The sequence below is a fragment of the Scyliorhinus torazame genome, chromosome 14 (assembly GCF_047496885.1).
Source record: "Scyliorhinus torazame isolate Kashiwa2021f chromosome 14, sScyTor2.1, whole genome shotgun sequence".
Lineage (NCBI taxonomy): Eukaryota > Metazoa > Chordata > Chondrichthyes > Carcharhiniformes > Scyliorhinidae > Scyliorhinus > Scyliorhinus torazame.
The window spans coordinates 207,407,625-207,430,263 of record NC_092720.1 but is presented as its reverse complement, the minus strand read 5'-3'; the positions used below and the strand labels follow the sequence as shown (position 1 = coordinate 207,430,263).

The following is a 22,639-nucleotide window of genomic DNA, read 5'->3' as shown; positions in this document are numbered from 1 at the left end:
GCCACTCAGTTCAAGGGCAATTAGACATGGGCAACAAACGCTGACCCAGCCAGCGATGCCAACACCCCAAGAACAAATAATAAAAAAACTTGGTCTGATCTACATATGACTCCAGATCCACAGCAATGTGGTTGATTCATAAATGCCCTCTGAAAAATGCCACCATTCAGTTCAATTAGTCAGAAATTCCCACAACAAATATAATATACCCACCTTTGTACGTGTCTCTCTATGTATGTCTCCATGTGTGTTTGACTCTCTCTCTATGTCTTTGTATGTGGGTGGCTGTGTATGTCTCTACTTATGTGTTTGTCTCTATGTGTATGTCTATCTCTCCATATTTGTGTGTGTGTGTTTCTGCATGTATCTCTATTTATGTGTGCAAGTTACAGGGGTCAGCACTGCTGCCTCACAGCGGCAGGGACTCGGGTTCGATTCTGACCTCGGGTGACTGTGTGGAGTTCTCCCCGCGTCTACGTGGGTTTCCTCTGAGTGCTCAGGTTTCCTCCCACAGCCTAAACATTGGCTGGTTAGGTGGATTGCCCATGCTAAATTGCCCCTCGGTGTCCAAAAGTGTAGGTGGGTTTACAGGGGTGGGATGCTCCTTCGGAGGGTCAGTGCAGACTCGACGGGCCGAATGGCTGCCTTCTGCACTCGAGGGATTCTATGATTTGCTCTCTTTATTTTCTCTCACACACTCTGTCTCTCCCCCTCTCCAAATTCACTGACTGCCATGAGCCACTGAGCGGAATAGATAATAAGTGGGTCTCAGACTCTCCGCTGGGGAAGTAAAGATGCATCACAGAAACTCACCGGATTTTCATTGCTAACAACTTCTGCAAACCATGGATAGGTACTCTGGCCTGTTGCACTTAAACTTTTATTGGCAAAACCACACAGGTTTCCAACTGAAGTAAGATCTGGAAAATAAAATGCATTTAATTAAATTGGGTGGTGTGAAATAAAGGGAGGCCATTATGGGGAGAGGTGGGAGACAAATGTTACATCCATGGTCCTCTGGTGAAGAGAAAGAATCAATTAGAAAATTCATGTTGAACAGCTGGTCAGGGTGAGTGCTTTGGTTGCTATGGAACCTGATGCCCTTTCAGTGGGTAATTTTCTAACATAGGCTCCAGGAGTGGTGCAGATACTGGTTGCTGAATGAATCTGAGTGTTGACAACTCATTGACTGCAGCAAATCACTTGCCCAGCTCATGCATGTTGCTGAAACGAGAGACATGCTGCCAAAGCTTTTCATCTTGCACTCATCAGGACAAATGCAAGAGAGCCAAATTTCAAACTATCACTGCAAGGTGTAACACAGGAGAAAAGGGACGCTGATTGATTGGCAAGTCAACCCTTGATTGGCTGAGGCATTGCCATGAAAACAACAACAGACAATTATAGGCTATTTGAGCTCCTGGGTAATGCAAAAAATGCGAATGGCTTGAAAATATTCCTTTTGTTTGCAGAGAATGGGTCCTCGTGTATGAATTTATGTTACATCTAGCAAGCATAAATGAGCCACGTTACGAGTTCCACTCATTATATAAAATTTGTTATTCGTGTAGTTATTGGCACAATCAGGATTGTTCAGCAAGGTGCAGCACTGGGACTGCGGCGTTGAGGACCTGGGTTCGAATCCCGGCCCTGGGTCACTGTCCGTGTGGAGTTTGCACACTCTCTCCGTGTCTGCGTGGGTTTCACCCCTACAACCCAAAGATGTGCAGGATAGATAGATTGGCCACGCTAAATTGCCCCTTAATTGGAAAAAAATAATAATTGCGTACTCTAAATATATTTTTAAAAAATAAAAGGATTGTTCAGAAAATGCTGCCCAATCATTGTCTCACATATCCTGCCGTATAGATTGTTGTGACCTTTGTAAATTTGGCATTCTTGCATTTGTCCTGTCAAGTGCGATGAAGTTACTGTGAAAAGCCCCTAGTCGCCACATTCCGGCGCCTGTTCGGGTACATGGAGGGATAATTCAGAATGTCCAAATTACCTAAGAGCACATCTTTTGGGACATGTGGAAGGAAACCGGAGCACCCGGAGGAAACCCACGCAGACACAGGGAGAACATGCAGACTCCACAAAGACAGTGACCCAAGCTGGGAATTGAACCTGGGACCCTGGTGCTGTGGGAGTCTGATGGCAGCTTCTGATGGGGGATCTGATGGGGGGGGGGGGTCTGTTGGGAGCATCTGATGGGGGTCTCTGTTAGGGGCCTGATAGGGCTCGCTGTTGGGTTTCCTGTTGGGGTCTCTCTCTTGGGAGCCTGTTGGCGGCTTCTGATGGGGTTGTCTGTTGGGAGTGTCTGATAGGGGTGTCTGAAGAACAGTCCACTGTGCTACCGTGCTGCCCTTGAAAAACTTTAACAACATGGGCAGTGTAGCGCACAAAGACTCACGAGAGACGAATAGAGATGAAGTCGATGAGGCTTTATTAAGCGTGACATGTTCCCCGCAGTTCAGCAACAGACTGGCCTGCGGGGGAGAACTCCTGGTTCTTATACTCCGCCTTCAGGGCGGAGCTAGGGATCAACAGCCAACCAGGACCCGGGATCTGTCAGCCAATGGCATCACGGCTTCACAGTCCCACATGACCCCTAATGCATACTACCACATTCACCCCTTGTTAAAATTGAACCCGGCGGGGTGGTGCTTCGCATGGTGGTAGGGGTTTACAAGGCTGGTCCTGGGAGGAAAAAAAACTTTTGCATGTCATCACAGTGCCCTACACTGGGCTATGTACAGGGTTTGTTTTTTTTTGAACTATTTACAGTATTCGTAAGAGGGAAAAAAAGGAAAAAAGATTCTTGTGAAAGTCCACAACATTCTAGTGTTACACCGATGCCACGAGTCGGTCGGGCGGTCTGGTCGTCCTTGTCGATCGCCTCAGCCCCGGTGGTGGTGGTGCTTGTTCCAGTGTTGTCGTCTCCGGGAGCTTTACGGTTTCTGCTTCAGCTTCACTTCTGGTCGGACCTGGGAGGAGGACCGATCCTCCCGGGAAGGGGGCTGTCGCGGGGTGCGCCGGTGGCAGGGAGGGGGTGATTGGTGTCGAGGGGGTGTGCGTGATGCCGGCGGGCGCCAGATCTCGCAGGGAGACCGTGTCCTGTCGGCCGTCAGGGTACTCCACGTAGGCGTACTGCGGGTTCGCGTGGAGGAGGTGAACCCTCTCGACCAACGGGTCCGACTTGTGCGCCCGCAGATGTTTCCGGAGCAAGATGGGTCCTGGGGCTGCCAGCCAGGTCGGCAGCGACGTTCCAGAGGAGGACTTCCTGGGGAAGACAAGGAGGCGCTCATGAGGCGTTTGGTTAGTGGTGGTACACAGTAGCGACCGGATGGAGTGGAGGGCGTCCGGGAGGACCTCCTGCCACCGTGAAACTGGGAGATCCCTGGATCGTAGGGCCAGTAGGACGGTCTTCCAGACCGTGCCGTTCTCCCTCTCTACTTGCCCGTTCCCCCGGGGTTTGTAGCTGGTCGTCCTGCTCGAGGCTATACCCTTGCTGAGCAGGAACTGGCGCAGCTCGTCACTCTTGAAGGAGGACCCCCTGTCGCTATGGACGTATGCGGGGCAACCGAACAGTGTGAATATGGTGTTAAGGGCTTTAATGACTGTGGCCGCTGTCATGTCAGGGCAGGGGATGGCGAAGGGGAAACGGGAGTACTCGTCCACCACGTTCAGGAAGTATGTGTTGCGGTCGGTGGAGGGAGGGGCCCTTTGAAATCCAGACTGAGGCGTTCAAAGGGACGGGAGGCCTTGATCAGGTGCGCACTATCCGGCCTGAAAAAATGCGGTTTGCACTCTGCGCAGATGTGGCAGTTCCTTGTGACTGTACGGACCTCCTCCACGGAGTAGGGGAGGTTGCGGGACTTTATAAAATGGTAGAACCGAGTGACCCCCGGGTGGCAGAGGTCCTCGTGGAGGGTTTGGAGACGGTTAATTTGTGCGTTGGCACATGTGCCGCGGGATAGGGCATCGGACGGCTCGTTCAGCTTTCCGGGGCGGTACAAGATCTCATAGTTGAAGGTGGAGAGCTCGATCCTCCACCTTAAGATCTTGTCATTTTTAATTTTGCCCCGCTGTGCATTATCGAACATGAAAGCTACTGACCGTTGGTCAATGAGGAGAGTGAATCTCCTGCCGGCCAGGTAATGCCTCCAATGTCGCACAGCTTCCACTATGGCTTGGGCTTCCTTTTCCACTGAGGAGTGGCGGATTTCTGAGGCGTGGAGGGTTCGGGAGAAAAAGGCCACGGGTCTGCCCGCTTGGTTAAGGGTGGCCGCTAGAGCTACATCGGACGCGTCGCTCTCGACCTGGAAGGGGAGGGACTTGTCGATGGCACGCATCGTGGCCTTTGCGATATCCGCTTTGATGCGGCTGAAGGCCTGGCAAGCCTCTGTCGATAGAGGGAAGGTCGTGGTCTGTATTAGGGGGCGGGCCTTGTCTGCGTATTGGGGGACCCACTGGGCGTAATATGAAAAGAAGCCCAGGCAGCGTTTTAGGGCTTTTGAGCAGCGAGGGAGGGGAAATTCCATGAGGGGGCGCATACGTTCGGGGTCGGGGCCTATTATCCCATTGCGCACTACATATCCCAAGATTGCTAGCCGGTTTGTGCTAAAAACGCACTTGTCCTTGTTGTATGTGAGGTTCAAGGCTTTAGCGGTCTGGAGGAATTTTTGGAGGTTGGCGTCGTGGTCCTGCTGATCGTGGCCGCAGATGGTTACGTTGTCGATATACGGGAACGTGGCCTGCAACCCGTGTTGATCAACCATTCGGTCCATCTCTCGTTGGAAGACCGAGACCCCGTTTGTGACGCCAAATGGGACCCTTAGGAAGTGGTATAATCGCCCGTCTGCCTCGAAGGCTGTGTACTTGCGGTCACTTGGGCGGATGGGGAGCTGATGGTAGGCGGACTTGAGGTCCACGGTGGAGAAGACTTTAAATTGGGCAATCCGATTGACCATGTCGGATATGCGGGGGAGAGGGTACGCATCTAGCTGTGTGTACCTGTTGATGGTCTGGCTATAGTCTATGACCATCCTTTGCTTCTCCCCTGTCTTTACTACTACCACCTGTGCTCTCCAGGGACTATTGCTGGCCTGGATTATGCCTTCCTTCAGTAGCCGCTGGACTTCGGACCGAATGAATGTCCGGTCCTGGGCGCTGTACCGTCTGCTCCTAGTGGCGACGGGTTTGCAATCCGGGGTGAGGTTTGCAAACAAGGATGGGGGCTCAACCTTGAGGGTTGCGAGGCCGCAGATAGTGAGTGGGGGTATTGGGCCGCCGAATTGGAAAGTTAGGCTCTGCAGATTGCACTGGAAGTCTAATCCCAGTAATGTGGGCGCGCAGAGTTGGGGAAGGACGTAGAGCCTAGTTTTTAAACTCCCTCCCTTGCACCGTTAGGGTCACTATGCAGAAGCCTTTGATCTGTACGGAGTGGGATCCTGCAGCTAGGGAAATCTTTTGCGCACTGGGACGGATGGTCAAAAAACAGCGTCTTACCGTGTCAGGGTGGATGAAGCTTTCTGTGCTCCCGGAGTCGACCAGGCATGGTGTCTCGTGCCCGTTGATCAGCACCGTTGTTGTCGTCGTCTGGAGCGTCCGGGGTCGTGCTTGGTCCAGCGTCATTGAGGCCAGACGTGGTCGTAGTGCTTCAGCGTCTTCCTCGAACCCCGTGGAGCCGTCGATGCTGGGGTCCATTGTTGCCGTCCAAGATGGCGGCGGGGGTGAACAAAATGGCCGCCCCCATGCATCGCACAAGGCTGGGGGGTCACAAGATGGCGGCGGGGGTGGACAAAATGGCCGCCCCCATGCGTCGCACAGGGCTGGGGGGTCCCAAGATGGCGGCGCCCCTCCTCCCCTCGTGATGGCCGGGACCCAAAATGGCGGCGCCTGCGGGTCGCACATGGGGCGCTGGGGGGGGGGTTGGGGAGCGTTTGAAACGCGCAGGACTCCTTCTTCTCCGGGGACAGCGGCGACCTCCCGGGACCGGCACACAGCCGCGAAATGGCCCTTTTTCCCGCAGCTCTTGCAAATCGCTGCGCGGGTCGGGCAGCGCTGCCGGGGGTGTTTCGCCTGGCCGCAGAAATAGCAGCGGGCTCCCCCGGGACGACTTGGCGTCTGAACCGCGCAAGCCTGTGGGGTGGGGGGGGTTTGTCGCGACGGGGGTCCACGGAGCCCAAGGGGCTGCCGCGCAGTCGGGGCCGTACGCGCGGGCGTTTCGCGTGGCCACATCTAGTGAGGCTGCAAGGGCCCGTGCCTCTGAGAGTCCTAGCGACTCTTTTTCTAAAAGTCTTTGGCGGATTTGGGGAGAGTTCATACCAGCCACGAACGCATCGCGAATTAACATGTCTGTGTGTTCAATCGCGTTTACCGGTGGGCAGCTGCAGGCCCGTCCCAAAGTTAGCAGCGCGGCATAGAATTCGTCTAGCGATTCTCCGGGACTTTGCCGTCTCGTTGCGAGTTGGTAGCGTGCGTTGATCTGGTTCACTGGGCGAACATAGATGCTCTTTAGTGCTGCGAACGCCGTCTGGAAATCCTCTGCGTCTTCGATGAGAGGGAAAATTTCCGGGCTTACCCTCGAGTGCAGGACCTGTAGTTTCTGGTCTTCTGTGACCCGGCCGGGGGCCGTTCGGTGGTATGCTTCGAAACAAGTCTGCCAGTGTTTAAAAACTGCTGCTGAGTTCACTGCGTGGGGGCTGATCCTCAGGCATTCCGGGATGATCCTGAGCTCCATAGTCCTTTAAGCACGCTTAATAAATTGTAGCGCACAAAGACTCACGAGAGACGAATAGAGATGAAGTCGATGAGGCTTTATTAAGCGTGACTTGTTCCCCGCAGTTCAGCAACAGACTGGCCTGCGGGGGAGAAATCCTGGTTCTTATACTCTACCTTCAGGGCGGAGCTAGGGATCAACGGCCAACCAGGACCCGGGATCTGTCAGCCAATGACATCATGGCTTCACAGTCCCACATGACCCCTAATGCATACTACCACAGGCAGGATTCTCCGTTCAGAATGTTCCCCAGTCGAAAAATTATCGCTACTGATCTGCGCTGGCACTGGGAGCAGTGCCCAGGAATGATTCTACCTCCCTTGCCGTGCACATTTATACATGGTGGGGAGCTCCATTCTGTTGGAATCCAGCTATCGGGCCATTATTCTGAGCGGGCGGCCCAATAACGAGGTCTGGTGGCTGCCCTCCACCCCGCAACCACCCCACTCAGTTCCCCCCCACCAGCCACAATGAGAAGTAGGGAGAAACCCCCCCTCCCACGACCACTGGGATTATGATTCGCACCCCCCCCAGCACATGCATGAGTGACCCGACCCACCAACCCCCCCATCAGACCCCCATCAGAGACCCCCAAGAAATCCCCAATGGACACCCCCAATAAAGAGCCTCAACAGAGATCCCCCACCATATCCACAACAGAGCTCCCCAAGAGACCCTCGATGGTGACACACAACAGAGGCCTCCATCAGAGACCCCCACCATCAGAGACCTCCACCATCAGAGAGACCCCCACCATCAGAGAGACCCCCACCATCAGAGAGACCCCCACCATCAGAGACCCCCCCCACCATCAGAGACCCCCCCACCATCAGAGACCCCCCCCACCATCAGAGACCCCCCCCACCATCAGAGAGACCCCCCTACCATCAGAGACCCCCCCCACCATCAGAGACCCCCTCCACCATCAGAGACCCCCCCCCCCCCCCCCCATCAAGGGTCTCTGATGAGGTGGGGAGGGGGCGTGGTCTGTTGTGGTCTCTGGTGCAGCAGGCTATTTTGGGAGTTCGATGGGGGTCTCTGATGGGGGGTCCCTAGTGGGGGTTTGATGGGGGGGGTCTCCGTTGGGGGGTCCGATGGGGACTCTGTTGGGTGGGTCTCTGTTGGAGATCTGATGGGGGGGGGGGGAGTTCTGATGCGCATGGGCAGGATTTCCGTTGTGGGTGGAGGGGGCCTCCGATGGGCACCTACGTTACGTACTTACCACCTTGATCCTCCGCTGGGTCCACTACGTCAGGGCTACGTTTGGAAATACCTGCACCAATACACGCCTGAGAGGGACCGAGCATCATGGGGCAAGGAGAATCAGGCTTGTAGCCCAGTAATCGGGTGCCGATGGAGTCAAATGACCCATTTTCATCCTCCCACCAGCACGGGGTGTGTATGTCATTGCTGGCGGGGAGGGGAAACTGCAGAATCATGTTCAGAGCCCAACGCTCGATTCTCCGCTGGACCGGAAACACTGCTACTGGTGGCGGAGAATCCACCCCCTAGTCTCTCTCTTCAGCAATGTCCAAGGTCTGCATTAGCAAGCACATGAATAAATCTGTACAGAATTAGGAGGATGGGTGACACAAATGTGGCTTTTACTTCTGAGGAGATGGAAAAGTGAGGGCTGATCTGGGGCAGGTGTTGAAAATAATGGAAGGGAGTAGCGGGTAAATACAGAGAAGCTTTTCCTGCTGGTGAAGGAGTTAAGAACAAAGAGAAATTAGATTTAGCCCATGCAAGAGAGAAATTCAGATCACAAAGGGTAGTAGAGATCAAGGGGGTTCCCGCTCCCCCACCCCAAGCAAAGATCTGTGGAGGCCAGGGGTTAATGAGAGCAGTAGATTCTTGCTGATATGGCATTAGTAATCGAGATCATAGAATCATAGACTTTACAGTGCAGAAGGAGGCCATTCGGCCCATCGAGTCTACACCAGACCTTGGAAAGAGCACCCCACATAAGCTCACACCTCCACCCTATCTCCGTCACCCAGTAACCCCACCTAACCTTTTTGGACACTAAGGGCAATTTTATCATGGCCAATCCACCTAACCAGCACATCTTTGGACTGTGGGAGGAAACCAAGAGCACCTGGAGGAAACCCACGCACACACGGGGAGGGGGAACGTGCAGACTCCGCACCGACAGTGACACAAGCCGGGAATCGACCCTGGGACCCTGGAGCTGTGAAGCAACTGTGCTAACCACTGTGTTACCTTACCGCCCTTGTGGGGGTGAGACCCATGCAAACACAAGGAGAATGTACAATCTCCACACGGACAGTGACCCAGGGCCAGGATCGAACACGGGTCCTTGGCGCCGTGCGGCAGCCGTGCTAACCACTGCACTACTGTGCTGCTCTACAAAGCATTTTCAACACAAACAACGCTTAAGAGCTTCACTGTGCAATGGCAAGTCTGATGTTTATAGGTTGAATCAACTTAACCGTGAAATGTTCAATGGATGAAACGAAGGGTAATGGATAAGGAGAGCCTGGCTTCCATCATCAGGTCTTTAATTATATATTGATTGCAAAATATCGCTAGCTCTAGGTAAATATGAAATAAATATTAAGAAGATAATTTTTCTTCTGAAGCAGAGGCACTGTCACAATAGGGCATTTACTGTGCCAATTGTGGGGTACAAGCAGGATTTAAAATGTACTGACATCTGGGGACTATGGATAATAGTTATCACTGCATGAGTAGCAGGAGAATCCAAACTTTCAGTTATACAGTAATAAAAACCAGCCATTTTACTTCCAATTATCCTAATATGTTTACTACATAGAGACATATTAAACTGGAATAAGTGTCCTCCTAATAGTTACGCAGTAACTAAGTGGATCAAGTCTTGCAGCATTTCCCCAAGAATTGCAGAAGACCTCTGGCACAAGTTAATTTATTGGCACAAGTTAATTTATTGGAATTAAGTCAGGATGCTACAGTTGTCCTTAGTGATTTAATGTTGGAGAAGGAAACAAACCAACTAGGATTAAGGTTCCTCTTGTGATTATTTTCCAGCAAGCTCTGCTAGACGAGCTAACCAGGTAGATTGTTACAAATGTAGACGTTTCTGAAGTAGAAAACGCATTCACAATTTAACTTGTCTGTTCTTGCTCATAGAATCACAGAATTTACAGGGCAGAAGGAGGACATTTGGCCCATCGAGTCTGCACCAGCTCTTAGGGTAATTTATCTTGGCCAATCTACCTAACCTGCACATCTTTGGACTGTGGGAGGAAACCGGAGCACCCGGAGGAAACCCACGCACACACGGGGAGGACATGCAGACTCCGCACAGACAGTGACCCAAGCCGGGAATCGAACCTGGGACCCTGGAGCTGTGAAGCAACTGTGCTAACCACTCTGCTACCGTGCTGCGGTATGTAGCTAAGGTACAGATCAACCATGATCCTGTTCCTAGCTTGTTAGTTCTACTTCAGAACAAATCCCAAGCATCAAACTGATAAATGTGCTCAAAATTCTATATTTTCTATATTGCCCAATCAGGCACGAACGGACAGGACAGCTCTTGGACAAACCTCATTCCAGGAGACTGAAGGGTAGATATTCTAATTACAGACAAGTGCTTAACTCCTGCGTGCTCCGGTGATGCTGTTTGTACACAGGTATGAACAAGAAGTTACATTTCCCTCGCACCACATGTGCAGTAAAACATCCCAAGTCGTCTCAGCTGACACAATTTGACATCCAGCCACCTGACGAGACGCTAGGCCAGGTGACCAAATGCTTTGCCAAAAAGGTATATTTTAAAGGAAGAGAGAGAGAAGAAGGGAGAAAATTCCAGAGCGTTGGAGAGCTTTAAAGCACGGCCGTCAACTGTAAAGTGATTGAAATTTGGCTCAAGTGCCCCAAATTGGTGGAGCACGGAGATCTCAGAGGGTTGTAGGGTTGGACAAAGGTGCAAGGACATGAAGAGATTTGAATATTTGGATCAGAATTTAAAACTTGAAACATTGTCGGACAAGGAACCAACAGAGGTTAAGTAGATCCCTGTGTCGACCTGATGTAGGACAAGATTATTAAGTGATCGTAGATAAATGACTGAAGTAACAACTTCATAATTAACAATGACAGAGAAGATTTTGAGAGGAAGAGGGCGGCAACTTCAAGGAAGATATTGCCACTGTGAGCAATCGAGGCATTTCCATTACCGATACCTCCTAGCTGAGGCAGTTAAGCAGAAGTGGCAGATTGGTGGCGGATGCAGTTTAAGCTGGACAAGTGTGAGATAGCACATGCTAAGAGGAAGGACAAGGCACCTTGTGCATACATTTAATGAAACAATTCTGAGCGCTTTGAAAACAGAATTCCACATCAGTGTGAGGGCAAGTTGGGAAAACTTTGGGATGAGCAATAAGCAGAGTTCTGGAGATGTGTAAGTGAATAATAGTGGTTTGGCCAGTTGTAGAATGGTGCACAGTTTTGGGGGTCCTGTTGGGCAAAGGTTAATAAAGTCCAAATATCTAGCCATATGGAGAGACTTGAGAACTTAGATTCTTCAGGAATGCTCCTGAATGGGACAGTTAGATTAGGGTTTATGATTGATACAGGGATATGGTGAGAGAATGGGACAGTCATATTGGTTTGGGCTTGATACAAGACTATGGGGAGAGATTAAATCAGTGGGATTATTTGGGTTTGATACAGGGCTATAGGGAGTATGTGGGCAATGGGATTAGTTTGGGGTTGATGCGGGCTATGAGCTAAGATCAAATCAGTGGGATTCATTTGAGATTGATACAGGGCCATAGGGAGTAAATGGGTCAGTGGGATTAGTTTGGGATTGAGACAGGGCGATAGGGAATGAATGGGTTAGTGGGTTTAGTTTGGGATTGATACAGGGCCATCCAGAGAGAGGGGGATGGTGGGATTAGTTTGGGATTGTTCCAGTAAAGTGACAGTACAGACACACTGGGCTTAATGGATTTTGTTCCCTAAACCTCTACTGTTCTAATACAATTTTACTAAAAGGACTGTAGCCTTAAAGAACTGGAAGACTTAGCAAGCACTTAACACAAGCCATGTTATGTTCCTCTGTCTGCTGTTTCAATGCAGCCTTTTGCCTATTTACATTTGGTAGACAGATCAAGCCCTGGTCAGAGTTTATTCCCACCATCTAACATCTGTGCAGCTTCCACTTCACCAGTAACTACCTGTATTTATATAGCACCCTTAAGAATGCCTTCAGATACTTTGCGGGGTCGTAATGGAACAAAAATGGGTGCCAAGGGAAGGACGGCAGTGCTGAAAAGCGTGGCCACTGTGTTGAAAGGAGGTTTTAAAAGACAAGGAGAGGTGAGGTGGAGAGATTTATGGAGCGATTGGAAGAGATTAGGAAAGGGCTCAGCAACTGGAGCGATCACATTCCTGCAGTCTTGTTCCCTGCATCCCTTTGGCCATCGAGATGAATTTGGGAATGTCTCCTTGGTCAAAATTGGAACCAAACCTCTCTTACCCAGTATTGAGCTAAATACGTCCGGTAGATCATCCCTCCGCAGGAAAAACACATGCTTCTCCTTATCTTTTTTGGACGCGATGGCGTTGATCTCCTCCCTGTCGAAATCGTCGCCAAGCCCAAACACGTATACATCTGCAAAAGAAGCAGACACTTCCTGAGCACGGCTTTATTTGGACAGAAAGCCACATCGACAGGTTGATCTATCTGCCCCACAGCGCGTCCCACTCCACAACCCCACTTAGTGTCGGGTCGTTTTTTTTGCATTGATTGAGGAATGTTAGCCAGGATACTGAGGCATCTTGGAATTGCCTGCAAAAAAAGCCATTGGATCTTCAGTGTCGACCTCCACCAGTGCAGAAGTGCCTCAGTATCCTCCCTGAAGCCTTTGGAATGGAGCTGGACCCTGCCAACCCAGAGATCACCCATTCAGCCAAATGAAACATCTCCATCCAGAGTGGGCAGCCTCTACTCAATGGACATGGTGAATGTCGGACCAACATTGGGCATCGCTCTCCCCACATTTGGCTGATTTTCCTCCATTTAAGTCTGCTTATGTTCTAGGCTAATATATAAGGGATTTATTAGTATGATTAATCGATCACTCCATTTTCATTGCAACAGAATGGTTGGAGGGGAACTGCATGGACTATTATCCCATCCATAACATTCTGTGTTCCTGTGACTTTAGATCTCTAACAAAGAGGTGTAGGATGCTCTCTGCTTTTGCGTGCGCTAGTTTGCTTCTCAGTCAACATCACTGGCAAGAGAGCCAATTGAGTAAGATATCCACGTCAGTACACAGCCTCTATCCATTGACAAGTGTTTGGCCGTGCCTCCTCGTGGTGACACACAAAAACTGGCTCCTTCAGAGTCCCAAACTAACGTTTCAAGTGTCCCGGAAGGAGGTTTGGCCTCCAGATATACCGCGTCTGTGCCCACTATCACGTGGGCACACCCTGGCACTTCATAAACCCAAACTCCCAGTTGTGGGTGAATAGCTCCATTGCCCTGTGGCTACCTCGGGAGAGGACAGCACGGTAGCACAGTGGTTAGCACAGTTGCTTCACAGCTCCAGGGTCCCAGGTTTGATTCCCAGCTTGGGTCACTGTCTGTGTGGAGTCTGCACGTTCTCCCCATGTCTGTGTGGGTTTCCTCCGGGAGCCCCGGTTTCCTCCCACAGTCCAAAGATGTGCAGGTTAGGTGGATTGGGTCATGATAAATTGCCCTTTGTGTCCTAAAAAAGGTTAGGTGGGGTTACTGGGTGACGGGGATAGGGTGGAAGTGGAGGCTTAAGTAGGATGCTCTTTCTAAGGGCCGGTGCAGACTCAATGGGCCGAATGGCCTCCTTCTGCACTGTAAATTCTATTAAAAAAAAGCTGAAGGCTGAAAATCTGAGTGGAGCCCAAAGGTGGATTGATGTCTAAATCTGTCATCTATCCAACAGCTTCTACAACCAAGCCGGTACCAACCTTAGGGCGTTGCAATCATTTGGAATCTACCGGGATTCTGGAAGTTGGGTAGCCCACATTCTCCACCAATCGTTCCTGGCCTTGCATCTGGGAGAGGATGTGGAGGGTGAAGACAACACAGGAGACAGCAGTCCCGAGTGCTGAACCCAACTCCTCTGGGGTAGAGAATGCGTTCTCTGAGCTGCCTCAAACAGTGAGGGGGATAATAGTTTCCCACTGATCAGCCAATGTCCACCTCAATACAGGCAACTCTTAACGAGTGCGGTGTTGACCCACCATGGCCCATCCGAGCTTCACTAACTGGACTGAATTCTTCACACCGCCAGCATCTGAAAACATGAGCAGAAACGAGAGTGCTCGGTTAGACTGAAGAGGGCCCGGAAAGAAAGCAGGGGCAGGCGAAACCTGCGTCGTCTCACCACAACGTCTCCCTCTGCGAGAGGGGCTGCCATGCTGGAGAGGGATTCCTGAGCCACACTAGGCCATGCTTAACACAAGAGTTGACCACCACAGCCGAAAAACATCGTCTTAAGAGACGCAAGATGGCCAGAGTTAAATTGCAGCTCGTATGCCCAATTGGTCCTGAGCACAGGGAGTGGCACTGCATGAGAGCTCAGAAACACATGGAAGCTTGCGGCTACTGCTCCAATGTAGAGGGATCTGATCACTTTAAGGGCTGCATGGGGAGGCAGAAGAATTATGTGATTGGTGGGATAATGTAGCAGTTTATGCAGAAACTCATGGGGTAGTTGGCAGTAGGGTTAGGTGACAAGTGATCGGGAAAGGAATAAAGGTACCATGTGTTCATGTGCAAAGAGGCGATCATGATGCAGCTCCAGGTTCCCCAGTGGATCAAAGGACCAGGATTAATATTCTGGGAGCAATTTTAACTTTGCCTGCCGTGCCAGGAAACTGATATCTCTGAGTACAATAGAAAGCAGGCACAAGCATGATGAGGGGGGTGACACGGTACACTGAATGGTGTCGTCACAAACAGTACCATGCTAAGTTTTCATTGGCAGGGAAAATGTTCCCCATAATATATTGCATACCTATCCCTTGGAGAACACTGGGAAGCAGTGGAAGGATTCGCCGGATGACTATCAGTCTGGTAGTGTGGCATAGTTATTGTTTTTATACAATCGCGACAATGCAGAAGGAGGCCATTTGGCCCATCGAGTCTGCACCAGTCCTCTACATAGACCCGCACCCCCGTCCTATCCCTACAACCCCGTACTCTTGTCTGCACATGTTTGAAGACTAAGGGACAATTTAGCACGGCCAATCCACCTAACCTGCACATCTTTGGACTGTGGGAGGAAACCGGAGCACCCGGAGGAAACCCACCCAGACACGGGGAGAACGTGAAAACTCTGCACAGATAGTCACCCGAGGTCAACATCGAACCCGAGCCCCTGGCGCAGTGAGGCAGCAGTGCGAACCAGTCGGCCACCGTGCCTCTCTTATACATGGAATCTTAACATCATAGAATGGCTACAGCACAGAAAGAGGACATTCGGCCCAATCTGCCCGTGCTGGCTCTCAGCAAGATCAAGTCACCCAGTGTCACTCCCCTGCCTTTCTCCCCATAGTCCTGAAAATTCTTCCTCTTCAGATGATGATCTGATTCTCTGTTGAAAGCCCCGATTGAATCTTTCTCCACCTCATGCTTTTGAATATCTATCACAAACCTCCTCCCAACCAGGAAGAGCAGCCCCAGCTGGTGTGTTCTTTGTAGTGTTGACAAAGAACAGCAAGCAGTGTTTAATGAACAAAGCTAATTTATTACACAACACTGAATTAGATTTGAACATTTGCTAAGGAATGAGATAAATAAAGAATACACTACATTTCTACAACACTAAACTATGCTAGCATCTAAACTAACTCACATCTACTCAGTCTGGCTCTCTTTCACTCTCTCCCAGAAGTCAAGGCGGCATGTGATATTTATATGGTTGCTCTATAGCCCATCTAGTGACTAGAGTGGAACATGTCATGTTCTTTTGGGAGTGGGATAGCTTGATTTTGGTTTCGGACAAAGCTCGGCACAACTTTGAGAGCCGAAGGGCCTGTTCTGTGCTGTACTGTTCTATGTTCTATGTTCATTACATTGACCCTTTATGTTTCTCACAATATCCACGCCAACCTCTCCCATCTTCCTCCGTGACAAAAATTTGTCAACCCTGAACCAATCGTGTGAAATTTTCTGCACTCTCACTGATGCTTTCACACCCTTCCTAAAGTGTGACACCCAGACCTGGAAGCAATACTCCAGTTGATGCTGAACCAGTGATTTATACGGGACTAAAATAACTTCCTCGATTGTGAGCTCTGCATCTCTCTTTATAAAGCCTAGGGAGTGTATGCTTCACTTGCTAAACACTATACTCAACTTGTCATGCCACATTCCATTACTTATGTACAAATACTTCCAGGGTCCTGTCCCCTTTTCAGAATTGTGCCCTTTATTTTTTTGATGTCTCTCCTTATTCATCCTGTCAAAATGCATCACTGCACGCTTGCGTGTGTCCAATTATATCCGCCATTCCACCAACCGGTCTACGTCCCCTCGAACTCTATCACGATCCTTCTCACAGTTCACAATTACTTCCAAGTTTTGTGTTGTCTGCAATGTTTAGAAACTGTGCCCGCTACACTCTTCAGTTTAGATCAAGAAAAGCAGGTGTCCCAACACCAACCCCTGCCCTCCAGACCCAACCTTCCATTGGGAATGGAGGGAGTTAGTGGAAGGATTCCCTGGTTGACTAGCCGTAATGTGGACTCTCATTCTGGTGACCAGCCTGGTACCAGCCGATGGGAGGGGTGAACCCGATAGGGCCAGAGGGATTCATGGGCTCCCATAACACAGTGGCACCTGCGTGGCAGCACGGTGGCACAGTGGTTAGCACTGCTGCCTCACAGCGCCAGAGACCCGGGTTTGATTCTGACCTTGGGTGACTGTCTGTGTGGAGTTTGTCCGTTCTCCCCGTGTCTGTGTGGGGTTCCTCCGGGTGCTCCGGTTTCCTCCCACAGTCCAAGGTTGTGCAGGTTAGGTGGACGGGCCATGCTAAATTCCCCCTTAATAACCATAGGGAGGGGTTGTGGCCTGGGTAGGGTACTCTTTCGGAAGGTCGAAGCAGACTCGATGGGCTGTATGGCCTCCTTCTGCACTGGTGAGATTCTATGATTCTAACACATAAAACTCAGGGTGCCCAAAATGACAACCACAAATTCCAAGATGGAGTTCGAATCGTAACAATTCTTCCTTTCAACTTCCTCAACTCAATGTTTTAATGTCAAACCATTACTTTGTGATAAAATAAGGGCCAGCCTTATTTTCAGGCCCACGCTGCCAAATATTGCTCTCCGCCACTACTGGCCTCTTGGAAGAGTGTCTTTACCGAGAAAATCTTCCCGAGACTGCTTGATGTCCAGGAACCTCTGAATCTGATCCATCATCGGTTTGGGGCTTCCGCCCATGTTGGTCCTCCCTGGAAAACAGACAAGAATCCTAACTTTGCATGTTAAGATTTTCAGTGGTGACCTTAACCAATACTCCAATTCTCTCCCTGAGAGTTAGTGCTGGTGCTGGGGCTTGGCAGCGCCAGAGATACTTTGCGAGAGAGGTCGTCTCGAAAGAAATTGGGATGCAGCAGTTAGAGGAGATTGCAGAGATAGGGAAGGGGGTGGGGTAGGGGACGAGGCTGTGGGGGATTTGAAAATGGTGGTGAGAATGTTACAATCGGCATTGCTTGACTGGAGGCTGTCATGATATGCAGACATGCAGATAATGATATACAGACAGGCACAGACAAGCAGCTAATGAACACAGAGAACAGGACATGACCAATGAGCAGGCAGGACACTCAGGGGTGGTGTTTCACTCTAAAAGGCACGAGGCACTCACACTCCGCCTCTTTCCACTGAGGAACATCTACAGAGTGAGTCAGGGTGTAGGTACAGTATCACACCTCCAGCACGTGTCTAAGAGCTAGTCTGGTTCAGTCAGACAGAGTAACCACACTTAGGTTAGCAGAGAGTCGAACTCATAGAGAACTGTGCGACAGGTTCAATAAATCAGATTGAACTAACTTCAAGGTCTGCAGTATCTTTTGGTTAAATCTGCATCCAGTTGCAGCCTGTGTTCTCCCAGAGTACATAACACAAGAGAGGCCAGTGTAGTTCAATGAGCACAGGGGAAAGTGGTAGGGGAATGATTAATGTCATGACGACTGTGGAGGCAGTTTCTTTATTTATTATTTATTTATGGGATGTGGGCGTTGCTGGTTAGGTCAGCATTTATTGCCCATCCCTAGTTGCCCTTCAGAAGGTGGTAGTGAGCTGCCTTCTTGAACCGCTGCAGTCTGTGAAGTGTAGGTACACCCACCGTGTATTAGGGAAGGGGTTCCAGGATTTTGACCCTGCAACAGTGAAGGAATGGCGATATATTCCCAAGTCAAGGTGGTGAGTAGCTTGGAGGGGAACCTCCAGTTGGTGGGGTTCCCAGGTATCTGCTGCTCTTGTCCTTCTAGGTGGTAGTGGTCATGGGTTTGGAAGGTGCTGCCTCAGGAACCTTGGTGAGTTACTGCAGTGCACCTTGCAGATGTTACTCACGGCCGCCACTGATCATTGGTGGTGGAGGGATTGAATGTTGTGGAAGGGGGAGCAATCAAGCGGGGCTGCTTTGTCCTGGATGGTGTTGAGCTTCTTGAGTGTTGTTGGAGCTGCACTCAGCCAGGCAAGTGGAGATTATTCCATTACACTCCAGACTTGTGCCTTGTAGATGGTGGACAGGAGAAATATGATCCAGGAGCAGTATGCAGGTCTCCCTATGTACTATTTCCTCGATAGTGAAGCACTCCCTCAGTACTGATCTTCCAAAGGTGCAGCGCTCCCTCAGACCTGACCTCCTAAGTGTACGATGTCCCAAGAGTACAGCACTTCTTCAGTACTGACCCACCGATGGTGCAGCACTCGTACAGTACTGACCCTCTGACAGTGCAGCACTCTCTCAGTACTGACTCTCTGACAGTGCAGCACTCCCTCAGTACTGACCCTCTGACAGTGCAGCACTCCCTCAGTACTGACCCTCTGACAGTGCGGCGCTTCCTCAGTAGTGACCCGCCGAAGGTGCAACACTCGTACAGTACTGACCCTCTGACAGTGCAGCACTCCCTCATTACTGACCCTCTGACAGTGCAGCACTCCCTCAGTACTGTCCCGCTGAAAGTATAGCGCGCCCTCAGTACTGACTTCCAGCCGTGCAACATGCGCTAAGTACTGAACCTATGACTTTGCAGCACTCCCTCAGTACTGCACTTCTGATAGCACAGCACTCCCTCAGTACTGACCCTCTGACAGTGCAGCACTCCCTCAGTACTGACCCCCTCTCAGTGCAGCGCTCCCTCAGTACTGACCCTCTGACAGTGCAGCGTTCCCTCAGTACTGACCCCCTGACAGTGCAGCGCTCCCTCAGTCCTGACCCTCTGACAGTGCAGCACTCCCTCAGTACTGACCCCCTCTCAGTGCAGCGCTCCCTCAGTACTGACCCCCTGACAGTGCAGCACTCCCTCAGTCCTGACCCTCTGACAGTGCAGCACTCCCTCAGTCCTGACCCTCTGACAGTGCGGCACTCCCTCAGTCCTGACCCTCTGACAGTGCAGCACTCCCTCAGTCCTGACCCTCTGACAGTGCAGCACTCCCTCAGTCCTGACCCTCTGACAGTGCAGCACTCCCTCAGTACTGGTTTCTTAATAGTGCATCAGCGTAGCCAATGTTCATTCCATGGTGGATTGAATGCTGTATAAGGGCATGAACCCACGACTGTCTGACACAGAGCCAAACAGTCTGCCCACTGCACCACACTCTGATGGGAAGGTGAATCTTTGCTGTGGGAAAGGAGGAGTTGGCGGGTGGTCTAGGAGGTGATGAAATAGAAGCTTAATTGAACAAGTGAGGTTGTGCAGACGTGAAGGAAGGCTGTGCAGGGTGGTGTACTGGTGATTAAGAGGAAAATTGAAAGATGCAATAACCTTAGTGTTGGAGAGTGTGGGTCGAGGCTCAGCATAAATCCTAAGAAAGAGGAGCAGACGCATTCGGCCCATCGAGTCTGCTCAATCATTCCATACGATCACGGCTGACCTTGAGGGGCTCCAACCTCACTTTCCCACCGCTCGCCATATCCTTTTCTTCCCTGAGACTAAAATTCTATCTATCCCAGACTGAGATATATTGAACGATAGATCATCCACAATCCTCTGGTAGAGAATTCTAAAGATTCGCAACCCTTTGGGTGAAGACATTTCTCCTCATCTCAGTTCTAAATGATCAACTGCTTATAACCTGAGACTGTGTCCATGTGTTTTAGGTTCCCTACCAGCAGAAATAATCTCTCAATGTCTAGCCTCTCAACACCTACAAGACATTTCAATGAGAACGCCTCTCATTTTTCCAAATTCCAGAGAATATAAACCCAATTTTCTCAAGCTCTTATCATGGGACAACCCCTTCATCCCAGGGACAAATTCAGTGAACCTTCACTGTACTACCTCCAATGCAAGTGTATCCTTCCTTCAATCGAGAGAGGCAAACTCAGCAGTCCACATGTGGAGAACAGGGGCATTAATCCATAGAATAGAATCCCTACAGTGCCAAAGAAGGCCATTTGGCCTATTGAGTCTGCACTCCGAAAAAGCGTCCTACCTAAGCCCATTCCCCCCACCCAATTCCCCACTTTCTAACCTACACATCCTTGGACATTAAGGGGCAATTTAGCATGGCCAATCCACCTAACCTGCACATCTTTGGATTGTGGGAGGAAACTGGAGCACCTGGAGGAAACCCACACAGACACAGGGAGAAAGTGTAAACTCCACATAGTCACCCAAAGCCGGATACGAACCTGGATCCCTGGCGCTGTGAGGCAGCAGTGCTAACCACTGCGCCACCCTATTGTATTAATTGTAGCAAAACACCATGATGAAAGGTTGACTTTCAGAAGTCACCGCCTTCTCCTGGATCATGGGTAAAGGGTTTAGAAGCGCCCTGCGTTGGGCCACAGAACTCAAATGGACAGGGTGCAGATCAGTTCCAACCACAGAGCGCATTGGTGAGACCGTACCTGGAGTATTGTGTACAGTTTTGGTCTCCTTATGTTGTGCAAGGCCTTTCAATGGGACAAGGCATTGAAGGCAGCCGAGAACAGAAAATCAGCGGAGAAATAGTGTGGCCAACCCATGGAGCGATAAACAGATGAAAAACAAGACACACTTCAGGGGGGATAGAATTGCTTTGGATGAAGTTCAGGGAAGGTTCACAAGGTTCTGGGATGGTGAGGTTTTCTGACGGAAAGGTTGTGCGAATTGGCTCAATACCCATTGGAGGATAGAAGAACGAAAAGCAATCTTACTGAAACATAGCAGATTCTGAAGAGACTTGACGGAGTTGATGCTGAGAGGATGTGTAACCCCCCCCCCCCCCCCCCCGCCCCCCCCATGCCTCCCGCCCCTCCTGTGTGGGAATCTAGAACCTGGGGGCACAATTTCAAAATAAGGGGTCTCCCGTTTAAGACAAAGATGAGGAGGTATTTCTTCTTTCACAGAGTTGTTAGAAGTTGGACGTCTCCCTCAGAGAGCAGTGGAGGTTCGAACATTGAATACATTCAAGGTCGACTTTGATTTTTGACCGACAAGAGAGTGAGAGGTTGTGGGAATGGACACGGACGAAATGGAGTTAAGGGCACATTCGGATCAGCCATGTCTATTGAATTGCGGATCAGGCTCGAAGGGCTGGATGGCCTCCTGCTGCTCTTAATGTTCTTGCGTTCTTATGTTTAGCCCAGCATTAAGAAGAGTTGAGGAGACGCTGGCGACGACAGGTATTGCAAACAGAGATGATGGTAAAATGTACCCCTGAGGTGGAAGTGGGCCACCCAGCGGGTTACCACTTACCATCAGTGAAGATCATGATGGTGTGTCTCACCGCCCTCCATTCTGACTCCGCCAAATTCATCGATGCCTTCTTGAGAACCATCATCTGAAAAACAGTTTTCAAAGCTCCGGTCATGTTCGTTCCTGTGCGGCTGGCCTTTGTGATTTCTAAGGGGCAGAATGAAAGGGACAGTTAGTGTGTTTCCAGGATGGACGTTTGGCGGCTCCTAATCTGAATTTGAGCATTGAAACCAGGTCTACCCTCCCAGTGCAGTACCCAGGGATTGCAGCACAGCCAGAGGTGCCACCTTTCAGATAACGAAAATGAAAAAAATGAAAAAAGACTTCACATGGGGACATTGTAGAACCATAGAATCCCTACAGTGCCAAAGGAGGTCATTTGGCCCATCGAGTCTGCACCAACCCTTTGAAAAAGCACCCTACCTGAATCCTCCTCCCTATCCCTGTATCCCTAACACTGTAACCCCATCTAACCTGCACAACCTTGGACACCAAGGGGCAATTTAGTGTGGTCAATCCACCTAACCTGCTCATCTTTGAACTGTGAGGAAATCGGGTGGAAACCTACGCAGACACGGGGAGTGCATGCAAATTCCACACAGACAGTCACCCAAGGCCGAAATCGAACCCGGGTCCCAGATGATGTGAGGCCGCAGTGCTAACCACAGTGCCACCATGCTGCCGAGAGAGGGCAGAACAAGGGGGGAACCCCCCCAAAATGTTGAGCTGAGCCTTGGTGGTAGCAAGGCCGAACAGGCTAAAGCATTGAGTTGAACTTTGGGTGGAGAAGCAGCAGCTAAAATTTAATGTCAGCAAGTCAACAGCGCTTCTTTATGGGGAGATGGTGGGGTAACGGTAACGTCATGTGACTAGTAACCCAGGGAAGTGGGTTCGAATCCCACAGCAGTTGGTGCAATTTAACCTCAATTAATAAAATCTGGAA

The 22,639-nt window shown here is 50.5% G+C and overlaps 1 protein-coding gene across 1 annotated transcript in view; it reads right to left on the bottom strand.

Moving 5' to 3' along the window:
* LOC140390396 (complement factor B-like) overlaps positions 1-22,639 on the bottom strand; it is a 155,661-nt gene that overhangs the window by 24,712 nt on the left and 108,310 nt on the right. The window contains exons 8-11 of the mRNA XM_072475534.1: positions 21,697-21,843; positions 17,149-17,238; positions 12,273-12,407; positions 814-920 (exon numbers count right to left, since the gene is read on the bottom strand). Coding sequence (XP_072331635.1) covers positions 814-920; positions 12,273-12,407; positions 17,149-17,238; positions 21,697-21,843 — 479 coding nt within the window. The remainder of the gene's footprint in view (positions 1-813; positions 921-12,272; positions 12,408-17,148; positions 17,239-21,696; positions 21,844-22,639) is intronic.